This window comes from Chelonia mydas, chromosome 3 (assembly GCF_015237465.2).
Source record: "Chelonia mydas isolate rCheMyd1 chromosome 3, rCheMyd1.pri.v2, whole genome shotgun sequence".
Taxonomy (NCBI): domain Eukaryota; kingdom Metazoa; phylum Chordata; order Testudines; family Cheloniidae; genus Chelonia; species Chelonia mydas.
Window position 1 is genome coordinate 135,582,923 of NC_057851.1, and position 25,528 is coordinate 135,608,450.

Sequence of the window (25,528 nt, forward strand, 5' to 3'; positions counted from 1 at the left end):
TAAAAAGTATAGATGATGCATGAATGGAAAAATAAAAGTTAACATCCTCTGAAGAAACTTATTCAATAGCTTTTTTTCTACACTTTTTCTTTACAAAATTGTTAATTGTCATCGTAAAGTAATATTTTGTGAAGAGGCACTTTCACTTGTTAATATCTCCTAACTTTTCAAATGTTCCTGACTCATCATATTTTGCAAATTATTTTTAACTCATTTCAATACAGAAACACGTTCACCAGCAGCATTTGTGACAAGTATTGTTAAATATTTTCAAAATGGTTTCTACATTTGGAAAGGTTGCCTGCAAACCGTCACGTACAAGTCTATACAAATCAACTGGTGATCTCAAAGCACAGACCTCATAATTTTTGATAAAATGAATGAAATGTTTCACTTCATCTTGAAAAAGATTTGTGTCTATGTCCTCTCCGTAGAATTCACTTAATTTCTTATTGTAGTGGCTTTTAGCATTTTCGTCCAAATGTCTGTCAAAAAAGATGCAAAATAAATCAACAGTTTTCTTAGAGATTCACCTCTTCTCTGCAGTTGCACTACTTTTGTGTCACAAATTATCGTGGAGACCATCAATGTTATCTTCTTTCCCTTTTTAAATTGATTTCATTGTCTCTAGTTTCACTGAAACATAACTTCCTATTTTTTTTACACTTCTCATCAGATATATCAAAGAAACGTATATTTTCTGTTCATGTTAGTACCTCTGCTTCCACCAAGCTATAGTTTCGAACTTCCATGACAAAACTTTTAACTGAGGCTAACAATTGTGCAGCATTCAATAAATTTGTATCAAGCTTTTGCAGCAATTTCCTGACGGCATTAATTCTTTGAAGTAAACAGTTCCACAAAAGAGTAAAAACAGCAATATCATACTTTTCAAACTTTTCTGCTAAGGATTTTATTTCAGTTTTCGCACATGATTTTTCAGAATTTGATGTGGCTATGTCTAATAAGGTTTTTTCATATCATCATAGCTCATTTTGAAAGCCAAAACAGCATCTGCACGAGCAAACCACCTGGTGTCACAAATTCTTTTGACTGTCAAATGTTTTTCATTTGCCTGCTCCAAGCGTGATTGTAGCATACTCCACCAATGCATGGAACCTGGGTGGGGGGGAAAGGCATACACGATTTGAACAAAGTCAAAAAAATGTGTAGCTCCCTCACAAGATTCGGCTGCTGTGTTGCAAATTAAATTTAAGGAATGGAACATGGTATGAATAAAGCAGAGGGGCTTGCATTGTTTAGTCTTGCCTGTAGACCTGAATATTTTCCTGCCATATCTGTGGTGTTGTCATGGGCAGAGCTTTGATAATTTTTGATGTCCAAACCTGAATTTGCAATGAATTCCAAAACAGTTGTGTCTAGATATTCAGAAGTGTGGGATTTTAGCAGGACAAAACAAAGAAATCGCTCTACAACTTCACCATTGCCGGTCACATATCTTAAAATTAATGTTAATTGGTCTACATGATTCACATCTGATGTTGAATCGACTATTATGGAATAGTACGTGGCATCCTTTACTTCATCAGTGAATTGGTTTCTAAGCTGCTTTGCTTAGTGATGAATTCATCGTAGGTTTGGTGTGTTATAAAGTTGGTCTTCCCTGAGCCACAATACTGATGATTTTTCAAATGTTATTTGAGAAAATTGTCAAATTCACTAAGCTATTCAAGGCAGGTAAAAAAATTACTTTTTTGATTTGACAATGATGACTTATCATGTCCTCTTAGAGGTAGTCCCAAAGAAGACAGCAGTTTGACCACGGCAACAAGACGTCTCAGCACTTTCCTCCAGTAAGAACACTTCTTTTCAAACTGAGCTGATAACACAGAATCAATTCTTCCAGATAGTTTACACCTTTTGAACGAACTTACACATTGCATTAGTATGAGCATTGGAAGTCTCATGATCAGCGGTATGTCTTGCAATGTTTCTCTAATTAGAGTGCCCGTCGACGAATGTTTGTTTTCCTTTACTATGGTCAGGGAATAATTTGCAAACATAACAGTAGACTGCCTTAGTGGTTTCTGAATTTCTGTCGTCCCATTTTTCTTCATCCTCAGAAAATGGGACTCATGAAGACCTCTAAATTGCTTTTGTCCTGCAACCTCATACTCTTTTCTCAAATTTTCCATATTATCTAAGTTTTTCAGTTTATTTACTAAGAAATAGTCTATCATATCCAAGTAAACAGATTTTGGCCATAATGCAGTGTCTTAAGGGTAGGTTTCTTCCCTTACTTTGACGAAATTACCTATATTTTGTAGTTCCATTGTCACTTCAGAATCCGCTTGTTCAACTTTTGCAGTTATTGTGGTATCCCCACAACTCGGCAAGTGATCAGATAATTCAGATGTTTCCTTATCCATACTTTTTTATGAATGTCCATTATTCAATACTTCAAGCTTTTTAAAGTAAGATGACAAATCGTCTTTTGCTTAGCTTTGTCTTCTTGCCTCACCTTCATTTTTTTGCATTTTTGACTGCCAGACTCAGTGTTGCTTCATTGCTAAAAAACTGATGTTGATTTTAGGAAGATTCAAAAGGTCTGAAAGAGCAGGGGCGTAGCCACAGTTGGGCCTGAGTAGGCCGTGGACCGCCCAGTTAGGTTTATTGCAGTTAATCCCACGTTTTTATCAGACTCTGTAAAAATGGGATTTTGAACCATTACATACTAGTGACAAATCACAGGCATTGTTGCAAAGTGCAGGAGGGTGCTTTTGTTCAACTGGATAATTGGTCAAGCTGATGGACTTTGATTGGCAAAGGACAATTTCCCGTAGTTGCTGTTATGCTATTGTCAAGACAGTGGAAAAACTGGCGAAGCAAAATTCTTTGCTAGATTACTTTTTAAAAAAAAATGTTTAGAGCACAGTTCATAGAATATGCTTGCAGACTGCAGAAAGCGTGGACCACTTTGCGACTTGCAACACTTATTAAATTCAGTCATTTGTCAGATTTGTCCTACATTTTGGGGTCCCCTGTTGTCGGGGGCCCCGTGCCACTGCACGGTTTGTTTCCCAGTAAGTCCGCCATTGATGTTGAGGTGGTCCTGATTTTTTAAGTAGTGTACTGCCTCCTGTAATCACGTGTTCTCCGCAGAAAGGCAATCATCACTGAGTTATATTTTTTTAAAAAGGATCTTCACTTCGTAATTTGTTCCTCTATTTTCATAATTATTAGAGACCACAAGACAGAAATATCAAATGGAAAAAATACTGTAGATTCATGATGATATCGATACATACACACGTGTAAATTTTTTTTTTTGCTGAACACATGTAGCAGTACTTTGTATATACAGAACTGTTTTTCAGTTAATATTGTTTATTATTGCACCTCAGTCAAGGGAGATTGGTTTAAGAATTAATGTTACTGGCTTTTTAAAATACATTTGGCTTCTAGCCTATTGATTTGTTAGAAGGCTTCCAAAGTATTTTGCTAAATTTAGTTCAATGTAGGATTTTATCTTTTATCAGTGGTTAATCATATTCATTTGTGAAAGATTTCTTTGCCTTTTCTGTCAGCTCTGCAGTTATTCTGAGTTCTATGACAAACATATCCTAGCTTAGACATTTAAAGTTGCAGTTTTCTGCTTACAATAAAGTCTGCATTCATATAGACTAGAATTAAATAATTTTAATTTTGTAATTTGACCTGTTTTGAACAAAATTATCAAATTTTTTAGAGGTAAAGAGGTGTCTAGTTAGTTAAATAGAGAATTTTCACAAAACACTTTAGCATGGTTAAATGAAGATAGTCGGTTTGATTTAATTTGAGAAGAGGCTGTTTGTTTTTTTAAAAAGAATCTCAATATTTATGAGAAATCATTCTTTGTCTTTGTATGAAGTTGCATTTAGTTTACTTTGAGCCCATCTACAGTGTGTTAATTTGAAAATGCCTGTAAGATTGTATAAGGGTTCTTGCCCTATAATCTAATGAATGAGAAGTAAAATGCTTGTTTGCTTTTTACTATTGAGAGACTGCAAAAGATACTTGTTTCCTACAAAAAGGGAGGTTTAAAACATAAGTACTTGTTGATTAGGACATCCAAAAGTAGTAATTTACAGAGACAAACAATTTGTCATTTCTTATATTTTCCTAATAAGTTGATTTTATGTAGTAAAACTTGATCCTTCTGTTTTTGAATACTATATTATTTTTTAGTTTAATTTATTTGTGGTGAACTGAAATGGCAGTTCTTCTGTTGGGTTTTATTCTGCAGTCTTTATACAGACAAGGTTTCTGTTTGTGTCCATGGGAGTTTGAACAATTGAGATGGAAGACAAGATTACGTAATAAATATATTTTTTAAGTTCCATACAAAAATATTTAAAGAATGATAAAGTTACAAAGTCAAGCACTCAGAAGTTGCCTGTGCAATGTTAATGCGGTGAATATGCAATATGACTGTGTTGCCCAGCTTCACATAGGAAGTCTGTGATTGAGCCACAATACATGAGGATGTCCTTTTGTGTTCTTGCAACTCATTGCCTTGTTCTCTGTCTATCCTGTGGACTGAAAGAAGCCGATATCCTGAAAAAAAATACATGATCATGTAATTAAAAATGGTACCATGGTATAAATATACAATCAGGTCAAATTAAGGTTTCATAGACCTGATTATCATCAGATAATTCCAGATGTGAATGATTAATGGCCTGATTCTGCACTACTACGTGAGTGAGCTCAAATAGCAACCACTGCTTGCAGTTGCATGGATTGGAGGCGGCAAATTTCCTCCCCCGGCTTCCATAGAATTCTCTTGTGCTTAAGTTACTCATAATAGGCTTGGGAACCAGGACTGAACTCTAAAAGAATAAACGCACAGTCTCATGATGTGTCTCTTTACAGCCACATTTATGATTATAACTGCACTTCCTGATGGTCAAATACAAGCTTTAATTTTGTAAAGGGATGTATTATTTTATGTACTACATTAGTACACTTTGACCTCTGCTAAAATAATGTCATCATCACTTCCCCATGCTCTGACTGCAGTACTACACTTTGACCTCTGCTAAAATACTGTCATCAGTATTACTTCACACCTTGCTTCCTTCTTTAGTTTAGTGTCCCTTTTTAAGCACATCAGATTCAAGTTCCTTGACCTTCAAAGTTTTTTTACAAAATGTTGTCACCACCTACATCTGCTTTCAGTTCTCACTGACTCTCCTCCCATACCTTTCTCCTCATGTTTTCCTTATCCCAGAGCTTGACTGTATGACAAGTCAGGGTCTGATTCAACTATGCAGTAGTTTGCCACATATTAACTCACTGTGTGGACCCTGCTACCCTGCGCTAAAAGTTACATAATGTGCTTTGACATACTGCTGTTTGAAACTGGACTACACCATTGCCCTAGGGATGTGCATCAGCAGGGTCTGTATGGACACTTTGTGCATGACACACTGGCATGCACTAGAATTTATGCCCCAGCTGGTATACACAAACAACACATGTGGACTGGGTTTGTAACTTGGAAAGAGGAGGGGAGACCATTTACAGGAGTTGCCCAGGACGCAAACACATCACAACCATAGATAAAGGTACCCTTCAGATCACCCTTATACATTGGACCAAGTGTCCTCAGGATTGATTAAGACTGATGCACAGCCGGTTTATAAGGCTGTCTGAAACAATCATATCTTTCACTATTGTGTAAAGTGGCCTCAAGATATGTAATATACTGTGTTTCAGGAATAGTACCAGAAACTACTGGCTGAATTATCAGACCAAACTACTTAATGGTATTTGCGGTTTGGATGGTACTCCTTTTAAGGTGTTGATACATAGCAATAAGTGAGGGTTGGTTTTTTTTTGTTAATCAAGCCTTCATTGTACTTGGATGAGAACAAGCTCATTGAGACTTAATCCAAATAAGTTTGGAGATACTTTTGGATCCCTAATTGTATGGGTGCTTTTGGTGGGCGGGGTGCCTTTTTATTATTTCTTTTTGCTGTGGTGATTGATTGTAACTGTTTCTGACGTGAACTTTTCCAGACTTATCCACTCTTTTGTGGGTTACTACAATGCTGTCTACATGGGGCTCTTGAAAGCCCGCTTGGAAACTACAGGTGACGCAGAATGCTGTAGAATGTCTGCTTAATGATTAATATTATGTGGAGAATATTATGCCAGTATTTCAGACTATACTGGCTCCCTGACTGCTTCTGGTTGGAAGTCATGGGCACGTATTGATCTTTAAAGCCCCACCAGAAGTACATTGTTTGGGTCCCAGCTACTTTGAGAACCTGCTTTTCTCTGTGCATCCTCATGACAATTGAGATCAGCTGATGCATTCTTGCCTTCAATTCCTTGATTTGAACATCTGGCAGATGGAGGCAAGGCATTTTCAACAGAGGTCTCTTTACTTTGGAATTTGTTTCCCACTTTGGTCCGACAGAACCTGAGCCTATTTACCTTCAGGAGACAGTTTAAAGCCCATCTGTTCACTTAGGCTTTTCCCTAAGAGGGTGGTGATAGGGTGTGTTTATGTTTATAGTTGGAAAATAGAGGTTTTTAAATATGTAGTTGACATTTGTCAACTAATTTTTTTTTTTTTTTTTAAATGTGGCCACTCATGAATACCTTACTTTTATTTAAAAAAAAATAAAAAAAAGTTGCAGGAGTGTTGCATACCTCTGTAGATGGGAAAGAACTCGGGCAAGAAAATAAAAAGGATTAGGGAAAACAAACATTAATGAACTGCTCTATTAACTAGACTAGAACATAGTGAATCTGTTAAGATTTTCATTCTATCAAACTTAAATGTGATACCCTTTGGAAATGAGAAAAATTAAGATTTTTTTAAAACACATGCTTACCATCTAAAAAATATTACTAGTACAATACATTACTTTCATTGAAAGTACCTACATTGAATACTTACAATACACTGAATTTATTTTATTATGATTTCCCAGTTTCCACATCTTTGTGTTAAACTGTAAAACTTGCCTCTAGTTTTGTTTATTTTGTATAGTTTCAAGAAATAAGTGTGTGTCTGTGTGTGTGCGTGCACGTGTGTGTGCACACGCACGCACACTTATTTCCTGAAAATTATATATATTCCATGCAATATTTTTATTTTGTGTGTGTGTGTGTATATATATGTGTGTATATATATATATATATATATATGTATATATATATAAAAAAAAATATTGCATGGAAACATTTAGACAGATTTTCCTTAAAAATATAATTTCAACAAACTAGAATATAACTCCTAACAAGAAAGTAATATTTCATTAGAAATGCAAAAGGACTCTTTTGGGAGGGGAATGGTTTACACACTGATACCTTTTGTTGGATGTGGATACTGAATTTGTTTGAGGCATCATGACTTACTATAAATGCTTTGGGCTGATATTTTCATGAAGAAACAGAGACAACGTACTATGAAGGTGTTTCAGGAATACATATTGACACTGGAATACGTTCCTTTTTATTTAAGATATTTGAATGAATATTTAAGTAAACTGGAGAATAATGATAGTGGAAAGTTCAATAGTGCGGCATAAAGGTACCTGTATAAATGTCTAAATACTGAACAAAGTTTTGCTACGAAAGGTATTTTCTGTTTTGGAAGAAGGGATAGTTCTTTTAGTATTTTTGAGATAGTTAATGTAGGACACTTATTTCTCTTTGAAAATTTTATGTGCCTAAAAATATGCAGAAGGCTTACAATATATACACTAGAAACAAAGACCCCAATCCTGCAAAACATGCACATGCTTAAATTTAGCACATCAGTAGTCTAGCTAACTTTAACTGGACTGTTCAAGTACTTTAAATTAAGTAGGTTTGTATTGCTTAGTTATGTGAAGAAGGCAACAAGATTTGATAGTGGTCAGCATCTTACATGATCAGACCCCACAAATAAGAGCACTTTTAAATGAATACAAATGGTAAGAAACACCTTAATGCCTTTTAAAGTGCAACATGAAGTGAATACAAATCAAATGTAGTTGTTGTTTTTTTAATGAGTTGATTGAACAGAGAGAGAACACATGGGAACTAAAATTTTACAAAAGTCATGGGGAACATTTTTGTACAAGAATATTATCAATGTTCATGTTGACATATCTGTTTGCGTAGGCTTATTAAAAATATTAAGAAAAAATATAGCAAAATGGTGAAATAAGATAATAAAAGAAATGAGCTTTGATACTTCAAATTACTTCTTTTCATTTCCTTGTTTCTTTATTAAACTTTATTTTTACAAACCAAAGAACTCTATTCATTTCTTCATTAAATTAAATCATGCTCTATTTTTCTTATAACTTTTGATCACGTAAGGTAGATTGTCTTAAAATTTACCTACATATATTTTTTAAATGTATTTTCGCCTGTATTTTTAAAGGAAATAGAGAAATTGGGATTAGAGCTGAATGAAAACAAACTGCGTTTGGAACAAGCACAGCAGGATGCAGCAAGAGCCAAAGACGAGTGCCTAAAACTGACAGAACTGCTGGGTAAATCTGAGCACCAACTGCACCTCACCAGGTACCCTTTATCCTATTACATGCCATAGCACCAATTTCATTCTGCTAATTTTTGCCACAGGCTTCCCCACTGTTGTTGCAGATATTCATAATCATTCACTGCATGCATTGCTTTCGGGTATTTTAGAAGAAGCGAAGATGTGGTAAATAAAGCACCCATTTACCTAAATGATGATCTTTCAAAAAGCCAAAATACATTTAGTAAGTAAAAAGTCTGCAAGCACCGAACTGTATAGCATCTATTGGTTTAGAAACTCTAATGCTTCAAATTTATGAATTTAGGGTATTGTGACATAACGATGTAAATACTTACTGATGTCAATTATGAAACTATACTTCATCCGAGATTAAACAGTCTACATAATTTAACACTCTAGGAATATAGGGAGAGATTCAGGACAGATCCATGAGAATAGCATTTCTGTCATTTGCCTCGGTGAAAATAATAAGATTGTGTGACACAAACATGTTTCTGTCACTCTGGGCTCTTTACAGGTTTATTCCATCATTGAACATAAATTACCAATCTACCCTTAATTCTTACTATTAGACCTGTAGAGAAAATTCCAGAGTGGCAATTTTCTGATTATTAATTCCACCTTGAGTTTTGGTAACTGTTAAAAATTTCTCTTTTTGCCAAATACACAGCTGCTTCTTTTAATCTTTTGTATCACTTTTATCTGTTGGTAAACATCCAGTGTCAGATCTGAGGCCTTTACTCAGTCCTTAATTAGACAAAAAGCTCTCATTGGAGTCGATATAAATTTACCTGAATAACAGCCTCAGATTTTGGCTAATTGACAGTGGAGTATTCACACTCCTACTCTAATCCTGCACCCACTGAATTTAGTGAGAATTTTGTCATTGGTTTCAATGACAGCAGGATTGGATCCAGTGTAAACTTTCTAAATTCATTTAATCAATCTTTTACTCCGCTAAATTTCAGTGTTATTCAGAGCACGGTAGTTTAACAGATGGAAGAAAGCACCACCGTAACAGCCTGTATTCAGAGAAAAAAAATATGCTAGAGGTTGATGAACTTGAAAAAAGTTTTGGGTGAGTTGTTAAGATATCTAAAGTTTGGATTTAGAAGAACTTCCTTAATAATGATTTGTTGTGATAGTTAACCAAATGGTTTAACAAGCTCCGTTTTAGCAAAAGACTGATCATGCATTATAAAGCAGTGTGATGTCTTGGAGAAAATCCTAATAACACATTTTTTTTGTGAAAATCTTTCTCTCTTAATAATACAGACTAATAACTATAAATTTAACATGGTTCAACACTTAAATGCAGGTGCATAATGTCAAAATGATTCAGGTAGCTATTTAATTACAGACATTTTAGAATCTGACTTAGTGTACACAATATGGCCTTTTATTGATAAAATAAAAAGTATGCTTATGTTGATTTAGTATATAGTTCTAACTTCATTATAAAAAGTGAGATATAGGGGCCAAATCTTCCCCTTAAGTCACCAAATTCTGTAATTATCTGTTCTGTGTAGGTTCTGTTACCACCCTCATAGGGTAGCCAGGTGTCCGGTTTTCAAACGGAAAGTCCAGTCACATCTGCTGACCAGACACGCAAAGTCCGGTTACTGCAGGCAGGGAGGTCCCAGGTCATCACTCACGCCAGCCCCTACTCAGGCCGGGCTGCCTCCTACCTGTGTTGGGCAGCTGCAGCTTCCAGCCCTGACTCTGCAGACGAGTCTGTCCCGACCTGGGCGGACAGGGGGAGCGGGAGGGGAAAACCAGCGAATGACGAGAGGAGGGAGGAAGAGGAGTGAACAGGGGGCAGGGCCTTCAGGGGTGGGGTGGGGCCTTCGGGGAAGAGGTACCGCAGGGGCGGGGTCTCGGGGGGAAAGAGGTGGGGCAGGGAAGGTTCCAGCACTCCTGCAGAAGTGTCTGGTTTTAAATATGCAAAGTTGGCACAGTAGCATCTGAGAGCCGTCCAGTAGTGTATTAAGTGATCTTACTAATGTTGGTCTGGTATGGACAGGAAAAAGGAGCCACTCTTTCTTCCTCTGAGTTGTACCTGTTCTCCATGCCACTCCTGTCCCTCTCCCTGTAGCATCACATCCTGCCAGAACAGGTCTCTTAATAAGTGAAGGGGCTGATATGGCTGTGAGTGTCCCACTTTCAGATCTTTCATTGAAGGCACTAAATCTCTTTCTGGTGTTCCCATTTTGAATCCAGTAATTGTTTAGTAATGTGATACACTATTGTAGTTAAATACTTTGAGTTTTGCTCATCTCAGGCCATGGGGAAGGGTAAATTGCATTCCCTTTCACACACAGGAACAGCTGTGCCAACAGAGGTATTCATCCCAGGGGGAGTTGGCAGTATTGCTGCTGTCCTTCCCTGCGGGTTCTGCCAAAGAGAACAGCTTTTAAGTTCTAGAGCCCAGTCTTCGGAAGGATGTTGAGAAGATGCACTGATTTAGTGCATCTCTTAGGTGTCCTGGCCTTGCCCTTTTCTAGCTGTCTCCACTGTGACAAAGTTCCTCCTCTGCGTTGGTGGGTTCTGCGCTTTCTGGTGGATTTGTTCGCCTCAGAGATTTATGGCAGTTCTCAGTTTGGCACCTTTTGTTAGTGGCACAAACCTGCCGTTCACTCAGCGAACCGCATCACTGGCCAGCATGGGGAAGAAGAGGAGAACAGTCCCTGCAGTCTCTGCTGGCCCACCTCAGGGGTCAGGGGACAGGCCAGAGACCTTCTCTGGTGGGACTCACAGTCCAGATCAACTCCTCTTATATCAAATAGGGAGTTGGGGGGAATGAGGGGAACCTGGGCCCCCCCACTCTGGGTTCCAGCCCAGGGCCCTGTGGATTGCAGCTGTCTGTCGTGTCCCCTGCAACAGCTGCATGACGCTACAACTCCTTGGGCTACTTCTCCATGGCCTCCTCCCAACCCTTCTTTGTCCTTACCACCAGACCTTCCTCCTAATGTCTGATAACACTACTACTTCTCAGTCCTCCAGCAGCACACCATCTCACTCTCAGCTCCTTGCGGGCCCCTCACTGACTGAAGTGAGGTCCTTTTTAAACCAGATGTCCTAATTACCCTGTCTGCCTTAATTCGTTCCAGCAAGTTCCTGATTGTTCTGGAACTGCCCCTGTTACCTTACCCAGGGGAAAGGGATCTGCTTAACCTGGGGCTAATATATCTGCCTTCTGTCACTCTCCTGTAGCGATCTGGCCTGACCCTGTCACACCACCTACTTTCTGGACTAAACTAGCTAGCCAGCTCTATGCCTCCAAGAAGAACTTGGAAGGGTGGGTGGCTTGTTCCCACTATGAGTAGTCTTTCTGCTACCATGCGTCCAAAGCCCTGTTTCTTCTGGCAGAAGCTAGAGGAATCCAAAGAGTTAAGTGGGCCTAGTAGTCTTCTGCTATCTTCTACTTTGTTGCTAAAAGAGCACATTACTAAACAGAAGATTAGCGACGTACTAAAGAACATCAGTCCTAAGTATTTTGAATGTAAAGAAGAATACAATCAATATAAAATGCTTAATTTAAATATTGGAAAACTAGAAAGTAAATATTATAGATCAGTTGGATTAAATGAGAACATGCAATCCAGGCCTGAAGGGGGAAAAAGGAAATTATCCACAAGCTATTTTTTGCAGGGGAAACTTCTCACTCACCTCCTCCTGTCCCCAAAAATCCACTTTCTAAACACTGGTCTGATACAGACCAATTAAACTGCTTATCAGTTAAAGAAACATACCTGTTAAAATAGTAATTCTTAAAGTATTTATTTGTCTCTTGCATATCACCTTTGCTTGTGGATCACTGGAATGTGTGTTTACTTATGTTGGAAGTACAGCTTTCTTAGAAATCCTTGATGTTTAGTTAATGTACATATTTTTGTTCCTTGAATCCAGTTCATAATTCCAACTTCTGTATTTGGAAATGACAGAAAAAATATGGCATTATTGCTGACCTTGAACAATAACCATCATAATCTTGCGTACAACATTGGTCCCCTTCTCCCTGCATTTGCAGCTTCACCATAATGTGACTTTAACAAATTTGTTTCAAGTCCTGTATGGTTATGAAATAGTAATTAAGTTCCAATATCTCACCTGTTGAATTCCAATCTGAGTTTTCATGTGAGAACTGCTATAGGAAGAAAACATGGGCCTAATGTTGCCTCAGTGAAATCAATGGCAAAACTCTCATTAACTTTTTAATAGGCCAGGATTGGACCCTGCTACATGCACCATGCCATCTGAATACTTGATTTGCAACTTTCAAAAGGCATGAAGCATTCAGGCCTATTTAATCTGTGAGAGAATTATTACCAAAATCGTATTGGTACTATAGTGGTGGCGATCAAATAGGAGATGCAATATGATAATCAGAATGATCTGATTTTAAAATGTCATTTAATTTATTGAAATAATTCTTTCACTCTTCTTGTGTAACTGAAAGATGAGTATGAAATCTCTCTCATTACACAAAACAACTAAAAGTTAATATTTGTGCTTCAGTTACAGTTTTGTCTCTTAAAAAGTGGTTCCTATATCCCTATCCAAGAGCAGCTACATAAATTCAAGGAAGTGAAGTAAATAAAATATTGGGCTTAATTCTCTTTTGTTTTTAAGTCTGATATTTCATTCACTTTGTTGGTTCATTGTATCTCCTCTCAAATCATGCCAATCAGAAATGCTTATGATAGTATCAGAATAGACTCATGTCATCTCAAATTTTGCTGGGAGAGAGAATTAAAGCAGAGAGTCATATTTACTACTTTTTTTTGCAGTCATTGCAGGTAGTGTTGGATGTCAACTTTGTAAATGAGGAAAACATTACTTGAATAATATATGTCACCCATGCTTTTAAGTCCAATAATGTGTGACCTCCCAGGCTAATTTGAATGTCTGAGTTGCTCTTTAAAGATCACATATTTGTAGAAGTTTATACCACGTGATGACTGTGGCTGTTTGCAGTCTCTCTGTACTTTTCTGAGGGAAAATGTACATAATATGATTGAAATATCACCAAAATATTTGTTGACAAAATATCTTCAGAAAGTAACACATTTGAAGAAAATGTCTTTTAGGGCATACAGTTGGTTTCAGCAGTGCTATGGCCTTTGTGGCTTCAAATAGCTACAGTACATCAATGCTTCTAGTAGCCTCTAGCGAGTTTTCAACAGCTCCATTGGCATTAATTGCAATCCATGTATAATAAATAAGGTACATAAATTAAACCTACCATTCTACCTCCGGGGTCTTGTGACATTATTAAATTGCTAGAGTTTTGCTGTCATTGCTTATGATGTCACCAGAATTCCTTGCTAGAATTACAGCCTGTTTATAATCTATATTTAGGCTATATTATTCTTTATATTATAAAATATAATCGACTTCTCTATTTACAGCAGAAGTCTCATGCTGCTACTCACTGTCCTTTATTAAAGCTATACAAAACCTAGTATCAGCTGTGTTGTTTTCAAAGAAATATCTGTTAGTTATCAGCAGAATTATTTAGTGTGTTGCCTTTTATTCAGCAGTTTTAGCACATCAGAAGCAGTCTCCTATTGATGATAGATGAGGAATTCTAATGAGATTTCATTTTTAGTATTAATGGTATTTAGTGTTAATTAGTAGCAGTGGACAGTGTCTCATTTTTCTAAACTACTTATTTTCTAGACTAATGAATATAGCAAAAACACCAATATATGGAAAAAATAGCAAAAAAACCAAAGCTTAATTGTAAACATTTTATACGCTGTTTGTTTTGTATGAATAGCTTTATCTATTAAAAATAGTGTAGGAAGGAGTAATAACATGAAACAACTCATATAACTAATAAACTTTTAAAATTCTGTTTCATATGTTTAATTTTCATTAAATTTAGGGATAGTTGTGACTATGGTGTTGTGATTCAGTCAACATTTATTTCTATCTGTTTTTCATATACAAAGGCATTATGATGCCAGAAAATAAACTGTTAACGGAGAATTAACTTCTTTGGCATGCTTTCATACTTATCTTCCAAATTAAAGAAAATGAAATGGGCAGAAGCAGAGTGTAGATTACCTCCTTTTTGTCAAAAATGGTGGGAATTTGAAAATTAATAATAAAAAAGGGAACAGATGCAGTAACATGCCAGAGGGAGATTAATGTGGAGAGTAAAATCTGTGAGCAACAAAACTGAAGCAAACTGAATCAGTGGGAGGTGGTTGTACAATCAAAATCAGGATAAAAGAGAAATTACAAACAACCCTGCACTTGTCAAAGTAGTAGTAATGAAATCCTGACTCTGCCAGCAGTGAGAACCTGTGTTAGCACTTTGGGGTAAGGATGGTAGCTGGGTGCCAGGTAGGAGGGCAGTGTTAGGTTGCTGGGCAGCAGCCATCTTGTGTAGAACAGATGGCACTGAAAGCTGGCAGGGGAGGGGCTCCTTAGCAGAACTAATCAGACAGTAACAGATAGGGCAGCTGGGAAGACTGACCACAGAGAGGGAAGCTGCAGGGTAGCTACAGAGCTCCATGATGTTTACAGTGGTGTGCCCATTGGTCTGAGATAAGACCTTGCAATGTCTTTTTACTGCAGAAAGTACACAAACTTTTGTTAAATAAAGAGTTTATCTGATCATCCTACAATAAAAGGAATGTATCAACTCATTGCTGAGCTAATTTTGTGACAACATTGTATTTTGAATCTTTGCTACCAAGAAATTTTGTGTGGCCTAATCCTTGCAAAAATAAAAATATACTATCAGGAATGTCACACACAATCATAAGTTTGTGTTCCATATTTCATTAATATACATAATGAAATAATTGGAGATTAATGTTTGTATATCTGTATATTTATGTAGAGAGCGATCCTGCTGGCAGACCCCCTACTTCCATTGATGTTAATGAGTGGTTGGCATTCAACACCTTTCAGGATTGGGTTCTTCAGTTGAATTAAATATTTTATGATATTTATGATGTTTGATTTTGTTCAGGAGGAGCCATTTCCTTCCTCATAAGTGATAGCCTATGGGAACTGAATTGAGGTCCTAGTCCTGTAACCTTCAGTCACATGAGTAAATTTTACTCAAGTAAGTAGTACCACTAGCATCAGTAGAACTACTCACAGGAGTAAGAAACAGAATTGTAACACGGAAGACCAAATAACCCAAGTATAATGAAAAAGAAGTGACTGACTTATATAGTATTATTAACTAGTTTAGTTGATCATGATATTAAAATAAAAAATAATTCAGATATACAGTTGGGTTGTGGATGCTGAACTCATCTTTTAACAAAGAAATCTACATCTGTATTTGAACTTGTATATCTCTCTTTTACAATAGGTTTATAGCTTGGCTCAATTATTCATTTTGAGTGGGGAGGGGAGGAAACATTACAGGGATTTGAAATAGGTGGTATAACATAGCCATATGCTATTTATGCAGCAGTTTCTGCAATAAATCTAATTTGGTGCTGTCAAAAAAAATTAGACTTATTTGATATAGCAGCACATTAGTAAATGATTGTGGTAGATTTGAAAGTTGTCATTCACTCTGCTTACTTGTAACAGAATCTTGCAAAGCCTTTTTTTTTTTTCTTTTTCCCCGAGCAACTCTATGAAAATTTCTCAGTTCTTTGTCCTGCAGCTGTAGAAACTGCAAATATTTCTACAACTGAAAAGAAGGTCTTGCTTTAAGGTAATTGTGGAAGGGGGTGGAAGAATGAATAACCTCTGTTAGCAATTATATGAATGTATAGGCAGAAAAAATCAATAAAACGGAGGGGGGGGAAGCTAGATTTGTCCCTTGCCTACAGATTTTTCTAGTGTAGCTGAAATTGTTTATCTCATTATATAGTATGTAGATAAATTAACTGCTCTGAGTTATTATGGAAGGTAAAATATTTTACCTGCCATCATAAGACCATATGCTGCTTTATAAAGACTGATATTGCATGATTTGAAATAAATCGGCTGTGTCTTCTTCTGGCAGTGCCTTTTAGAAATTGCATTACCAGTTTATTTAATAAGCAGTCAAGATAATACATGATTATTTAAATACCCTTACATTTAATCATGTACAAATACTGTTTAAGGTATATGTTGTGAGTATTCAAATGTTATTAACAAAGTTATAAGAGAAAACAAAAATAAAGTCAGTATAAGCATGGGGTGAGCAAGGAATCCACCATGATGTCAGTTAATTAGGGAACAGAAAAGCTTTATAATATCACTTATTTTCCTTTTCTCTTCATTTAAAAAAAATGGTTTTTAAAAACCTTGCTGATTGTTATTTATTTTGATTTGTTGCTCTATCATACAAGTTTCTCAAAAGAAAGGCAGTGATATGTTTTCGGATTCGCATTTTAATTACAGTGAAAATTTACTTTATAGTGTTTAAACTGCCACTGGTCAGAAGAGAATTTTACTAATGATTTCGTCTTTTATACAACGAATCATTCTGTTAAAGTAACCAAATTGTTTCTGCCCATAGAATGCATTTACTATGGTAACAGGTAACAATACTTGCAGCGCTTCTGAGCAAGCAGTGTAATTCAGAAATAATACAGATGAGATTATCCACTGATTACAAGAAAATTAAAAGTAGTATTTTTTTCAAATGTCTTTTTAAAAAGAAATATTTATCACTGAGATCTAATCTGTTAAAGAACTTTATAGATTAATATCAATATACATTTGCTTTGAACTAATTCAATCAATTTTTATATAACTATTGGGAATGGAATAATATGATTTTTTTAATTTAAAAAACAATATTTCAGAAGAATGTATCCAAGCCTGCTAGATTTTATACTAATTTTGAAATTAACTGATTCTGATTTGTGTTAGAGACACAGCACTTGTTTTCTCTAGAACATCTGAAAGACTGTTTTAAGGAAGTTGCAATTGTGTTTTCTCTATGAAGGTTTCATTTTTCTAATGCTAATTTTAACCATTTTGAAAGCTGCACTGTGCTTTTTAAAATACAACCAGTTATTTTCTTTCTGGTCAGTAGCAATATTTCTTTTTCTCTCCTTTGTAAGGATCCAATCCTGAAGTCATTATGTAATAAGGGCTTCATCATGGACCCAAAGGGTTTGCCACTCACTGAAGTCTGTGACAGAACTCATTCACTTGAATGGGTGCAGGACTGGGCACATAGTTCTGTAAAGTTTGACATTTAGGAACATCATCCTACATGTTATCTCTTACGCAAAATGCTTCCACAGTGGGGAAAAATTACCTGGAAATGTCTGCAGCTATCTCATTGGTCTACCACATCCTCACCTCAGTCCGTTAAAGCCAGTGTGACTGAGGTGGGAGAGGAGCAAGAACTTGCTGAATTAAACCAACATGCTGCTATTGGTTGTCACTCTGCTTCTGGCATTCTGAAATTCTAAGAGCATTTTTGCAGAAATTAGGAGGAGGAGTTCTGACTTCTTCCCCTGGCTGGCCATGTGAATTGTTCTGCAGAGCTTGAATCACAAAATAGGGACGGGAAGAAATAAAAGTGGCTATGCAATTAGGTGGGATGTTGCTGTGTGCTCCTCTTGCCCCTTTCTACAAATTGCTAAGATTTTTGTTCCCCTCCATGTAACACTCCAGAGAAGAAAATAAAGACCCCCAGAAATATGATGGAAGAGGAATAGTTGGATCACAGAGAACAGAGTAGTCCCCAACAGAAAATGTGATATTAAATTGATACTATTCAGCTAACTGTGTTTAGTAAAAAGAAAGGAGTACTTGTGGCACCTTAGAGACTAACAAATTTATTTGAGCTCAGATAAATTTGTTAGTCTCTAAGGTGCCACAAGTCCTCCTTTTCTTTTTGCAGATACAGACTAACACGGCTGCTACTCTGAAACCTATGTTTAGTATTAATTTGTCATAATACTATAAGACACTGTTTTTAAACTTTGAGTCAAATTTAGACCTAATGTAACCAGATGTAACGCCATTTCAGCTAATGAGGTTGTATTTGCTTACATAGATCCTGAGTTTATCCATGACAGTTTAACACTCGATTTTTTTTTCTGTAGTATGCTGAATAAAATGTTTGGTTCATTATAATTACATGTGCTAAAATGCTTTTAAAAACTTTTTTTGGCACAGTTTTTCTTTTCGTTGAGTGAATTTTCTGTTTCTTAAAGGACACCTGAATTACATGTTGTGAAATTGAAGGATATTTTGTATTCCAGAAGAATGAAACAATCTAAGAGACTAGTTAATAATTCAGTAGTATGTGGTTATCAGAATCTATTTATGAAACGAGGGATGAGTGCATTAATCGCTACACATAATGGATCCTGTGGACAGTATGATGATTATCTCTATCCTGACCCCAATTTTTTTTTAATTTATTCTAATTTTATGTACAGACAGTATTGTGATAGAGAGATGGATATGCATATTGCACAAGGATAGAAAGTGAGAAAATTGTTTTCAGGCTTCAGTTTAACAAACAATTATTTTTAAAAGTGCTGTATTTTAACATCTCTACATAAGACCTTAAAAGAACAATTATTTTCAAGGAAACAATGGTACTATACGTTTAAAGTAATAATAACAATTGATGTGGATATTGAAAATAATTTGATTTTGAACTTTCTTATCCTGTTGTTCCCTTCTCCCTAACTCAGTTTTAGTAAATACTTTTGCCTCACATTTTTATGCTCTACAGCACAGATTATCTTTTAAGATAGAATTTGGTATTTTGGTTTAATTGTAAATCTTCTATTTATTAAGACTTTACTATTTTGTCTTTTGTATAACTAGAAAATATTTAAAGCATTGTACCAATTGTTGTGGGTTAAAAAAAATAGACATGTATGAAGAAAGACATATTAGTTATTGGACTGAACATAATTGTTAAAATAGTCTCATATTTTACCTCCACATTATTGTCTTCCTATACCCAAAAGTAATTTTCACAAATACATTACTGTACAGAGCTTCTTATTCTGCTGGTTAGGAGAAGTAGATTTAAATCCATACCGACAGTTCATTTGACAATGACCTTGAGGGGCTTTGCTTCTTGAAGAAGAAAGCAGAAGCTTGCAGTAAACAAAGTTCACTTCTGACAGATGGATTGAATGACAGAAAGGTTGCGAGTGCCAGAATAGCCCTGGCAGAGGAGGAAATGTTCAGTGGAATCCAACAGGAGAGGAGGTGTGAACAGGTGCAGGGTTGCTGACGGAAGGGGAACCAGATGGAAGGAGCCAGAGCCAGTTTATTTAAAGGAAAAGGCAGAAAACACTGAAAGGCTGTGCAATCAGTGGCTAAAAGTGTGCATGGAAGAAGGTAAAAATTCACAAAGCAAAACTGCACAGTGGGATATCTAGCACTTAGCATAATGGTACTAATTTGTGAGTTTAGTTTGAAAGTTGCTATTGAAATACATTATACCTTGGTCTTCATAGGATAAAGTATAGATATTTGAAATCTGATTTTTTTTAAAAAAAAATGCTTGACCTAGATATTGCCTGTCCATTATTTGTAATATTTAATGCACACAAAAGTTGTTATTACAGAATAATGTTAAGGTTGTGCCACAAACTAACCAGAGCAAGAAAATATAGAACTATGGGGCTAGATTTCCATTCTTAACTCGTCACACTGGGGTGCCAGCGTGCCTAAGTCTTGCAACACATAACAGATCATTCATCTACTGTTGGGAGTCCTCTGCAATACCTAAGCACACTGGTAATGCTCAAGTACTGTGGAAGTTTTGCCTTTGCACTTCTCCACTTCTATTGTTTTTGGTGACATCTTTAATGCTAGTTTGCTGTTATATTTGCTAACTTATTTCAGGACAAGAGAAGGATTTTGGCTTATCCCAGCCCAGAAGAATAAAATATTCTCCTCCCTCAAATGACAGTATTATCCTTATTACTTTGTCCTGTCACGCCACTCCATTTCTGCTCATGGATTTGATCTTGTGAGGTGCTGAGCCCATTCTGTTCCTCTTGATTTTAATGGTAGTTGAGAACAATTGGCATCTTGCTGGATCCGGCCTATAACCCCAGCCAGAAGTTATTCACCTAAGGTCTGTCCCAAAGTAACATCAGTGAGAAGTCAGAAAAAGCACCAGCACCAACCTCACAAACCATCACATTTCAAGAAAAAGCCTCTCAAAACTTGTTTTAATGTTGTAGATGGAGATTGTTGTTATGTAGATAGTACTGGAGTGCACATGCAGTAAATGGGTTCTATAGTAATCAAACGCTTCAGCATTTAATCATTTTGTAAAAGTCTTTGACTTGCTTGCTCATAATTGCCTTACAATAGAATGTGTTTTCGTGCATATATGTATTTAAAAAAATAAAGATAAGTTGCGGGATGGGGGAAAATCCCTTCAAAATAGAAAGCATGCAACAATTATTGGATCTATATTTTAATACTTCACATAACCCACTTGTTCCAAACTGTCTATAACCAATATGCTGTTGGTTAGTTCCGATACCAGCAAGTTTATCAAATCTTTACACCATTCCTAATACAGTGTTCTACCTGCTCTCCTGGCCTGTTCCTGCACCATTTTACAACGTTGTCCATTATTGTATGTTGGGAAATTTATATGAAAGATGCAATCTAAAATTAAATTGTATTGCAAGGCATGCTACCAACTACATTTTTACCAGAATTTCGCCCCTATAAAAGTATTTGATGACCTACTGTAAATACTGATTATTGATCTGAAAATATTATAAACCACTCAAAAAGAGAGCAATTAATTGAATAATATTTAAATAATTGTGCATTGATGTATTAAAAATCCAAATAAAAAGTAGTAATGTTCTATGCATGGCAGCCAATTTTCAATATTAAAATTTTGGGAAGGAATGCCAAAAGAGAGAGAGAGATCATGTTATGGACGAATTGTTTACAGATAAAAGCTTTTACATTTAATTACGGGGGGGGGTTGTTTCAGTTTTTATTTTATAAGTGAATCTAGTACTTCCAAAAACTCTGACTGAAATCTATAGACAGGACTGGTACTGCCCAAGTCGCATATGTTAAGGCTTCTTCTCACTGCCCATTTGCTGTGCCTAAAACCTGACCTTTAGGGAGCTCCTGTATGGATGAAACGGTGATTCAGGTTCTATGTCCATAGAATACTTCAACTCTCTGAGAACATTACTAAGGTTTCCAGTTGATGCTAACTGTTCAGTTGTTGTAATGTGTACAACTATCTACTAGGACAGCAACTTTCAACTTTTTTTTCATTTGCAGACTCCTAACAAAATTTCGAATAGAGTTGTGGACCTCTTTGGAAATCTTAGACATAGTCTGCAGACCACAAGTTGAAAACCACTGCCTATGGTAACAACAAATTTTTGCTGAACCTGTTACACATAGTCTGTGGACCCCCAGGGATCTGCAAACCACAGGTTGAAAACCACTGTAGTAGGAAGTTAGTAAGACCTCAAACTCATTTAATACCATAGCTGTTGTAGTATAATATCTTCTTTCCACAAATGACTCAAGCTGGATTTTAAAAGGTGACCTGGACATTATAGGATTGTGTTCTATTTTACCAAACCTTCAAATTATCTAATTTCCCATTAAATGATTTACATTTGGACAAATACAAAAAATATTTTAAAGCCATAAGCTTAGTTTTAATTTTGGTACAATAATTTTGGCTAATAGTATATCTTTAGTTAGGTCTATGTTGCATAAATATAAGAGTCTGTGAAATAAAGTTTGTCAGTGAGCTGTGAAATTATGTATGAACTTTCAGCCTTGGCTGAATTATAAAAGCCAAGTTGAAACTCCCCCAAAATATAGGATTTTATTATAAAATATAGGATTTTATTATAAAAATGCTGACACTAGCTGAATTCTAATGCAGTAAGTACACTGTACTGTCCTACCCTTTTTTAGTAATGGTTGTATTGTTTGCTTTAATGTGAGAAAGTGATTGTAGGATAATTTGTCAGGTTGCTTGAGGATAATCAGTTGCCTAAATTTGGAAATTCGTCAAAATTTAACTCTGATTGCTGTGAATAAGGTTTTCTTGGCTTTGTAAGGTTTCTGAGAAGTATTGTCATCTTGGGAGAAAGACACTTTAATACTTGTAGTTAAGAAATTTTGTTCCGTTTGATATCATTCTAAAGGCAATTTTTACACTGTATTTGAGCTTTTTAAATGAGTCTGAAACACATTTAAAATAGAGTAGCAACTAGAATACCTTATTTAGGTCCTGAATGTAATCCCACACCAGTTTTAGACGAGTGTAACTTCATTGACTTCACTGGAATTACTCCTGATTCTCATTGGTGTGAGCTCAGAATCAGGTATTTATTGTTATAGAAGGCTATGTCAGTACCCCCTTACTAAAACACCTGTTTGCTATACATCAATAAACAGAATAATTTTATAAAATAACCTCTAAGCATAAATGCTCTGGATTAGAGCCATTTGCACTCTATCAATGACACAATCGCTGAAAAGCACCTCATAAATTAATCCATATATATCCGCAGGTCAGTGAAACATTTGACCAAATAAGTAAATCTTAAACTGTCTGGAAGTTCATCGAACACAGTCTGCTGGCTGGAGACAGTTCCAGAAGCACGTGTCCTCTGAGAACACCTTGCAACCAACTGTAGAGAGTCCATGGCCAATTTGCTCCCAGCAACTGTCAGAGAGAGAGAGAGAGAGCGCAACCCAGGATGTAACTGCCATGAAGGGCAATCTTTCAGAACCCGATGAGGTTTGAAATAATGATCTGGTGGTAATGGCTTTTATGACTTGGTAATTTTATACAGTTCTAGTACCCATACACATGCGTTGGTCTTTTTTCCCCTTCTAGAGTTCTGTTAATTTAAAAAATAGATGTAATACTTGTATTTTATGCTAAACATTTCCTACTTTGTATAAGTATAGTGGTCATCACTGAAATTTAGTTTTACCTAGTTACAACACAGTGGTATCTGACACATCACAGATATTTTCTATTCTAAACAGAGAAATACTGAGGGATCTAAGCTAACACTGTGTGGTAACTGTGGATCGATGTGGACATCATTAAAAATAACTGAATGGCATTAAGCAGAATGGAATGGGATGACAGATTTGAAAGTGATTTTAGGGTTTTTAGATTAACAGAGGAAACAAATTAAGTCCCGTGCCTCGGGTGAATGCCTTCCTCGTGCATGGTAATTTCCTTTTAATTTTTGAAACCCTAATACCCAAGGCCTTAGTATCAGAAGAAGTTGTGAAGAAGCTGCATGCTTGCCCTTCTACTCGCAACATAGCTGTAATCTGAAAATGGATTAGTGAAGGATGGACCAGAGAACTTGTAGGAAATTCTGTCAAACTTTTTTATATAGGTCCTTCTACTGCCCTCATCATCGTAGTAGTTGAGTGCCTTCAGGTAGTGGCTTAAGTTGTGTGATTAGCATCTCTCTCCTCTTCTCCCCGGGGAGAGAATATTGTGTGTAGCAAAGGGTCTTGTTTTTGTAAGATTCTGTTTAGGGATTTTTATTTTGTTTTGTTTTTTAATGTACATGCTGCTGTGTGTTCACGTTAAAAAAAAGCATGGTCAAAGAAGTGTGCTTTGCCTTTGAAGTGAAAGGTGTTTAGGTTTGTCCCATATTTAATTATTCTGTATGTGGAATAATACATGTTTTGAGACCAACAAGGCCTGTTAGCACATAGACTACATCCAATACAGGATTTTTTCTTAATATTTAATTTCTAGTGCTTTGAAATGATTTGATGCTGCTGTTAGTCTCGTGCAGAATTCCCCTTGAGTACAGTGGGAATTCTATGTACAGAGTGACTGCAGGAACATTATACAGTTAGACCAGCAAATACAAACTTTTTCAAATTATGAATATGGATTGCAATCTCCTAATCACAATTTGTTTGCTACCCATATGGCTGGGCTATGTTCATACCATTATCTGGCTTTAGAACAAAAATTCCCAAACTGTGGTGTGTGGAGCACATGCTGGTGGTTCACAGAAAACTAGCTGGTTGTATGCTGTTCTTCCTTCCTATTTCCAGCTGCTAAAATGCATTAAAATACCTTGTGAATATATTTGCTTCTGTGTAACCAAATGCCATAATTGCCAGGGAGTTGTCTATATTATTGTGAATGGGAGGAAAAGTGGTCTATGGGACTTTCATTGGGAAGATAAAAGGTCCATGAAACAATCTGCATTAAAATGTGAGCCACATTCTGAAAATATTTGAGAATCCTTCATGTCAAAGGTTTTCTGTTTCCTCATGCCCCATGTGGTACACATTTTGGTGACTGTGAGAACTGAAAAGCTCATTGTGCAAGTCTTCGTTCCTATGAGTAGTCAAATTTAAATATATACTTTTTGTTTGAAACAAAATCTGATTTTAAAAAATCAAAAAACAAAACTAGTGTTCCTGGTAATTATTGTGGTAAAAGCATAGAACACGTACATGATCTGACCACAGTTCCTTAAATCTCTCCCCTCCTCTGGTAACAGTCCAATTCCCAGGAAACGCTGAAATGCATAAACAGAAAATATTTCTGATTTGAGAAGAGTAGTTAAGATTTGTTTCATGTCTCTGTACCTAAGTTTCCCCATCTGTAAAATGGGGATACTGATTCTTGTCTCCTTTGCAAAGTGATTTGGGATCTATAGATAAAAAGCATTGTGTAAGAGGTAGGTGGTGTATTATTAAAAAAGAAAAAGGCTGTTCTTTGTTATTAAAAAAATCTTTATTTTACCCTTCAGAGGACTTTCTAATTTTGATCCCTTATTACATTACAATGGCTTTAGCTCTAATTTCGATGTCAGACATTGATAAATGTAGTAGAGTTTCTTGATTATTTTAAGGCTTGTCCATCAAGATTAAAATAAATAAATGTAATGAGATTTCATTTTTACTAGCATTAGGCTCAGCCTTTAATTTTTTTCCTGTTGTGTGTGAGCAAGACAAAGGATGCTCTTTGATTTTCAGTTTTTTCCTTAGGCTCGTTGCTCTTAATGTTATTTTGGTTACTGATGACAAGACAGTTCAGAAACGTCTTTTAAA

The 25,528-nt window shown here is 36.0% G+C and overlaps 1 protein-coding gene across 15 annotated transcripts in view; it reads left to right on the forward strand.

The window, feature by feature from the left end:
• The window catches only part of SDCCAG8 (SHH signaling and ciliogenesis regulator SDCCAG8), a 160,426-nt gene that overhangs the window by 59,434 nt on the left and 75,464 nt on the right, over positions 1-25,528 (forward strand). For 13 of the 15 annotated variants that reach the window (XR_006289727.1, XM_037895332.2, XM_037895328.2 and 10 more), the window contains one exon: positions 8,390-8,532. Coding sequence is in view for 13 of the 15 variants with exons in the window: in XM_037895332.2 (XP_037751260.1) it covers positions 8,390-8,532 (143 nt within the window). In the remaining 2 variants the exon portion in view is untranslated. Of the gene's footprint in view, positions 1-8,389; positions 8,533-21,736; positions 21,827-22,992; positions 23,264-25,528 lie in introns of all 15 variants that reach the window. The other 2 variants (XR_005224810.2, XM_037895338.2) reach the window with 2 other exon arrangements.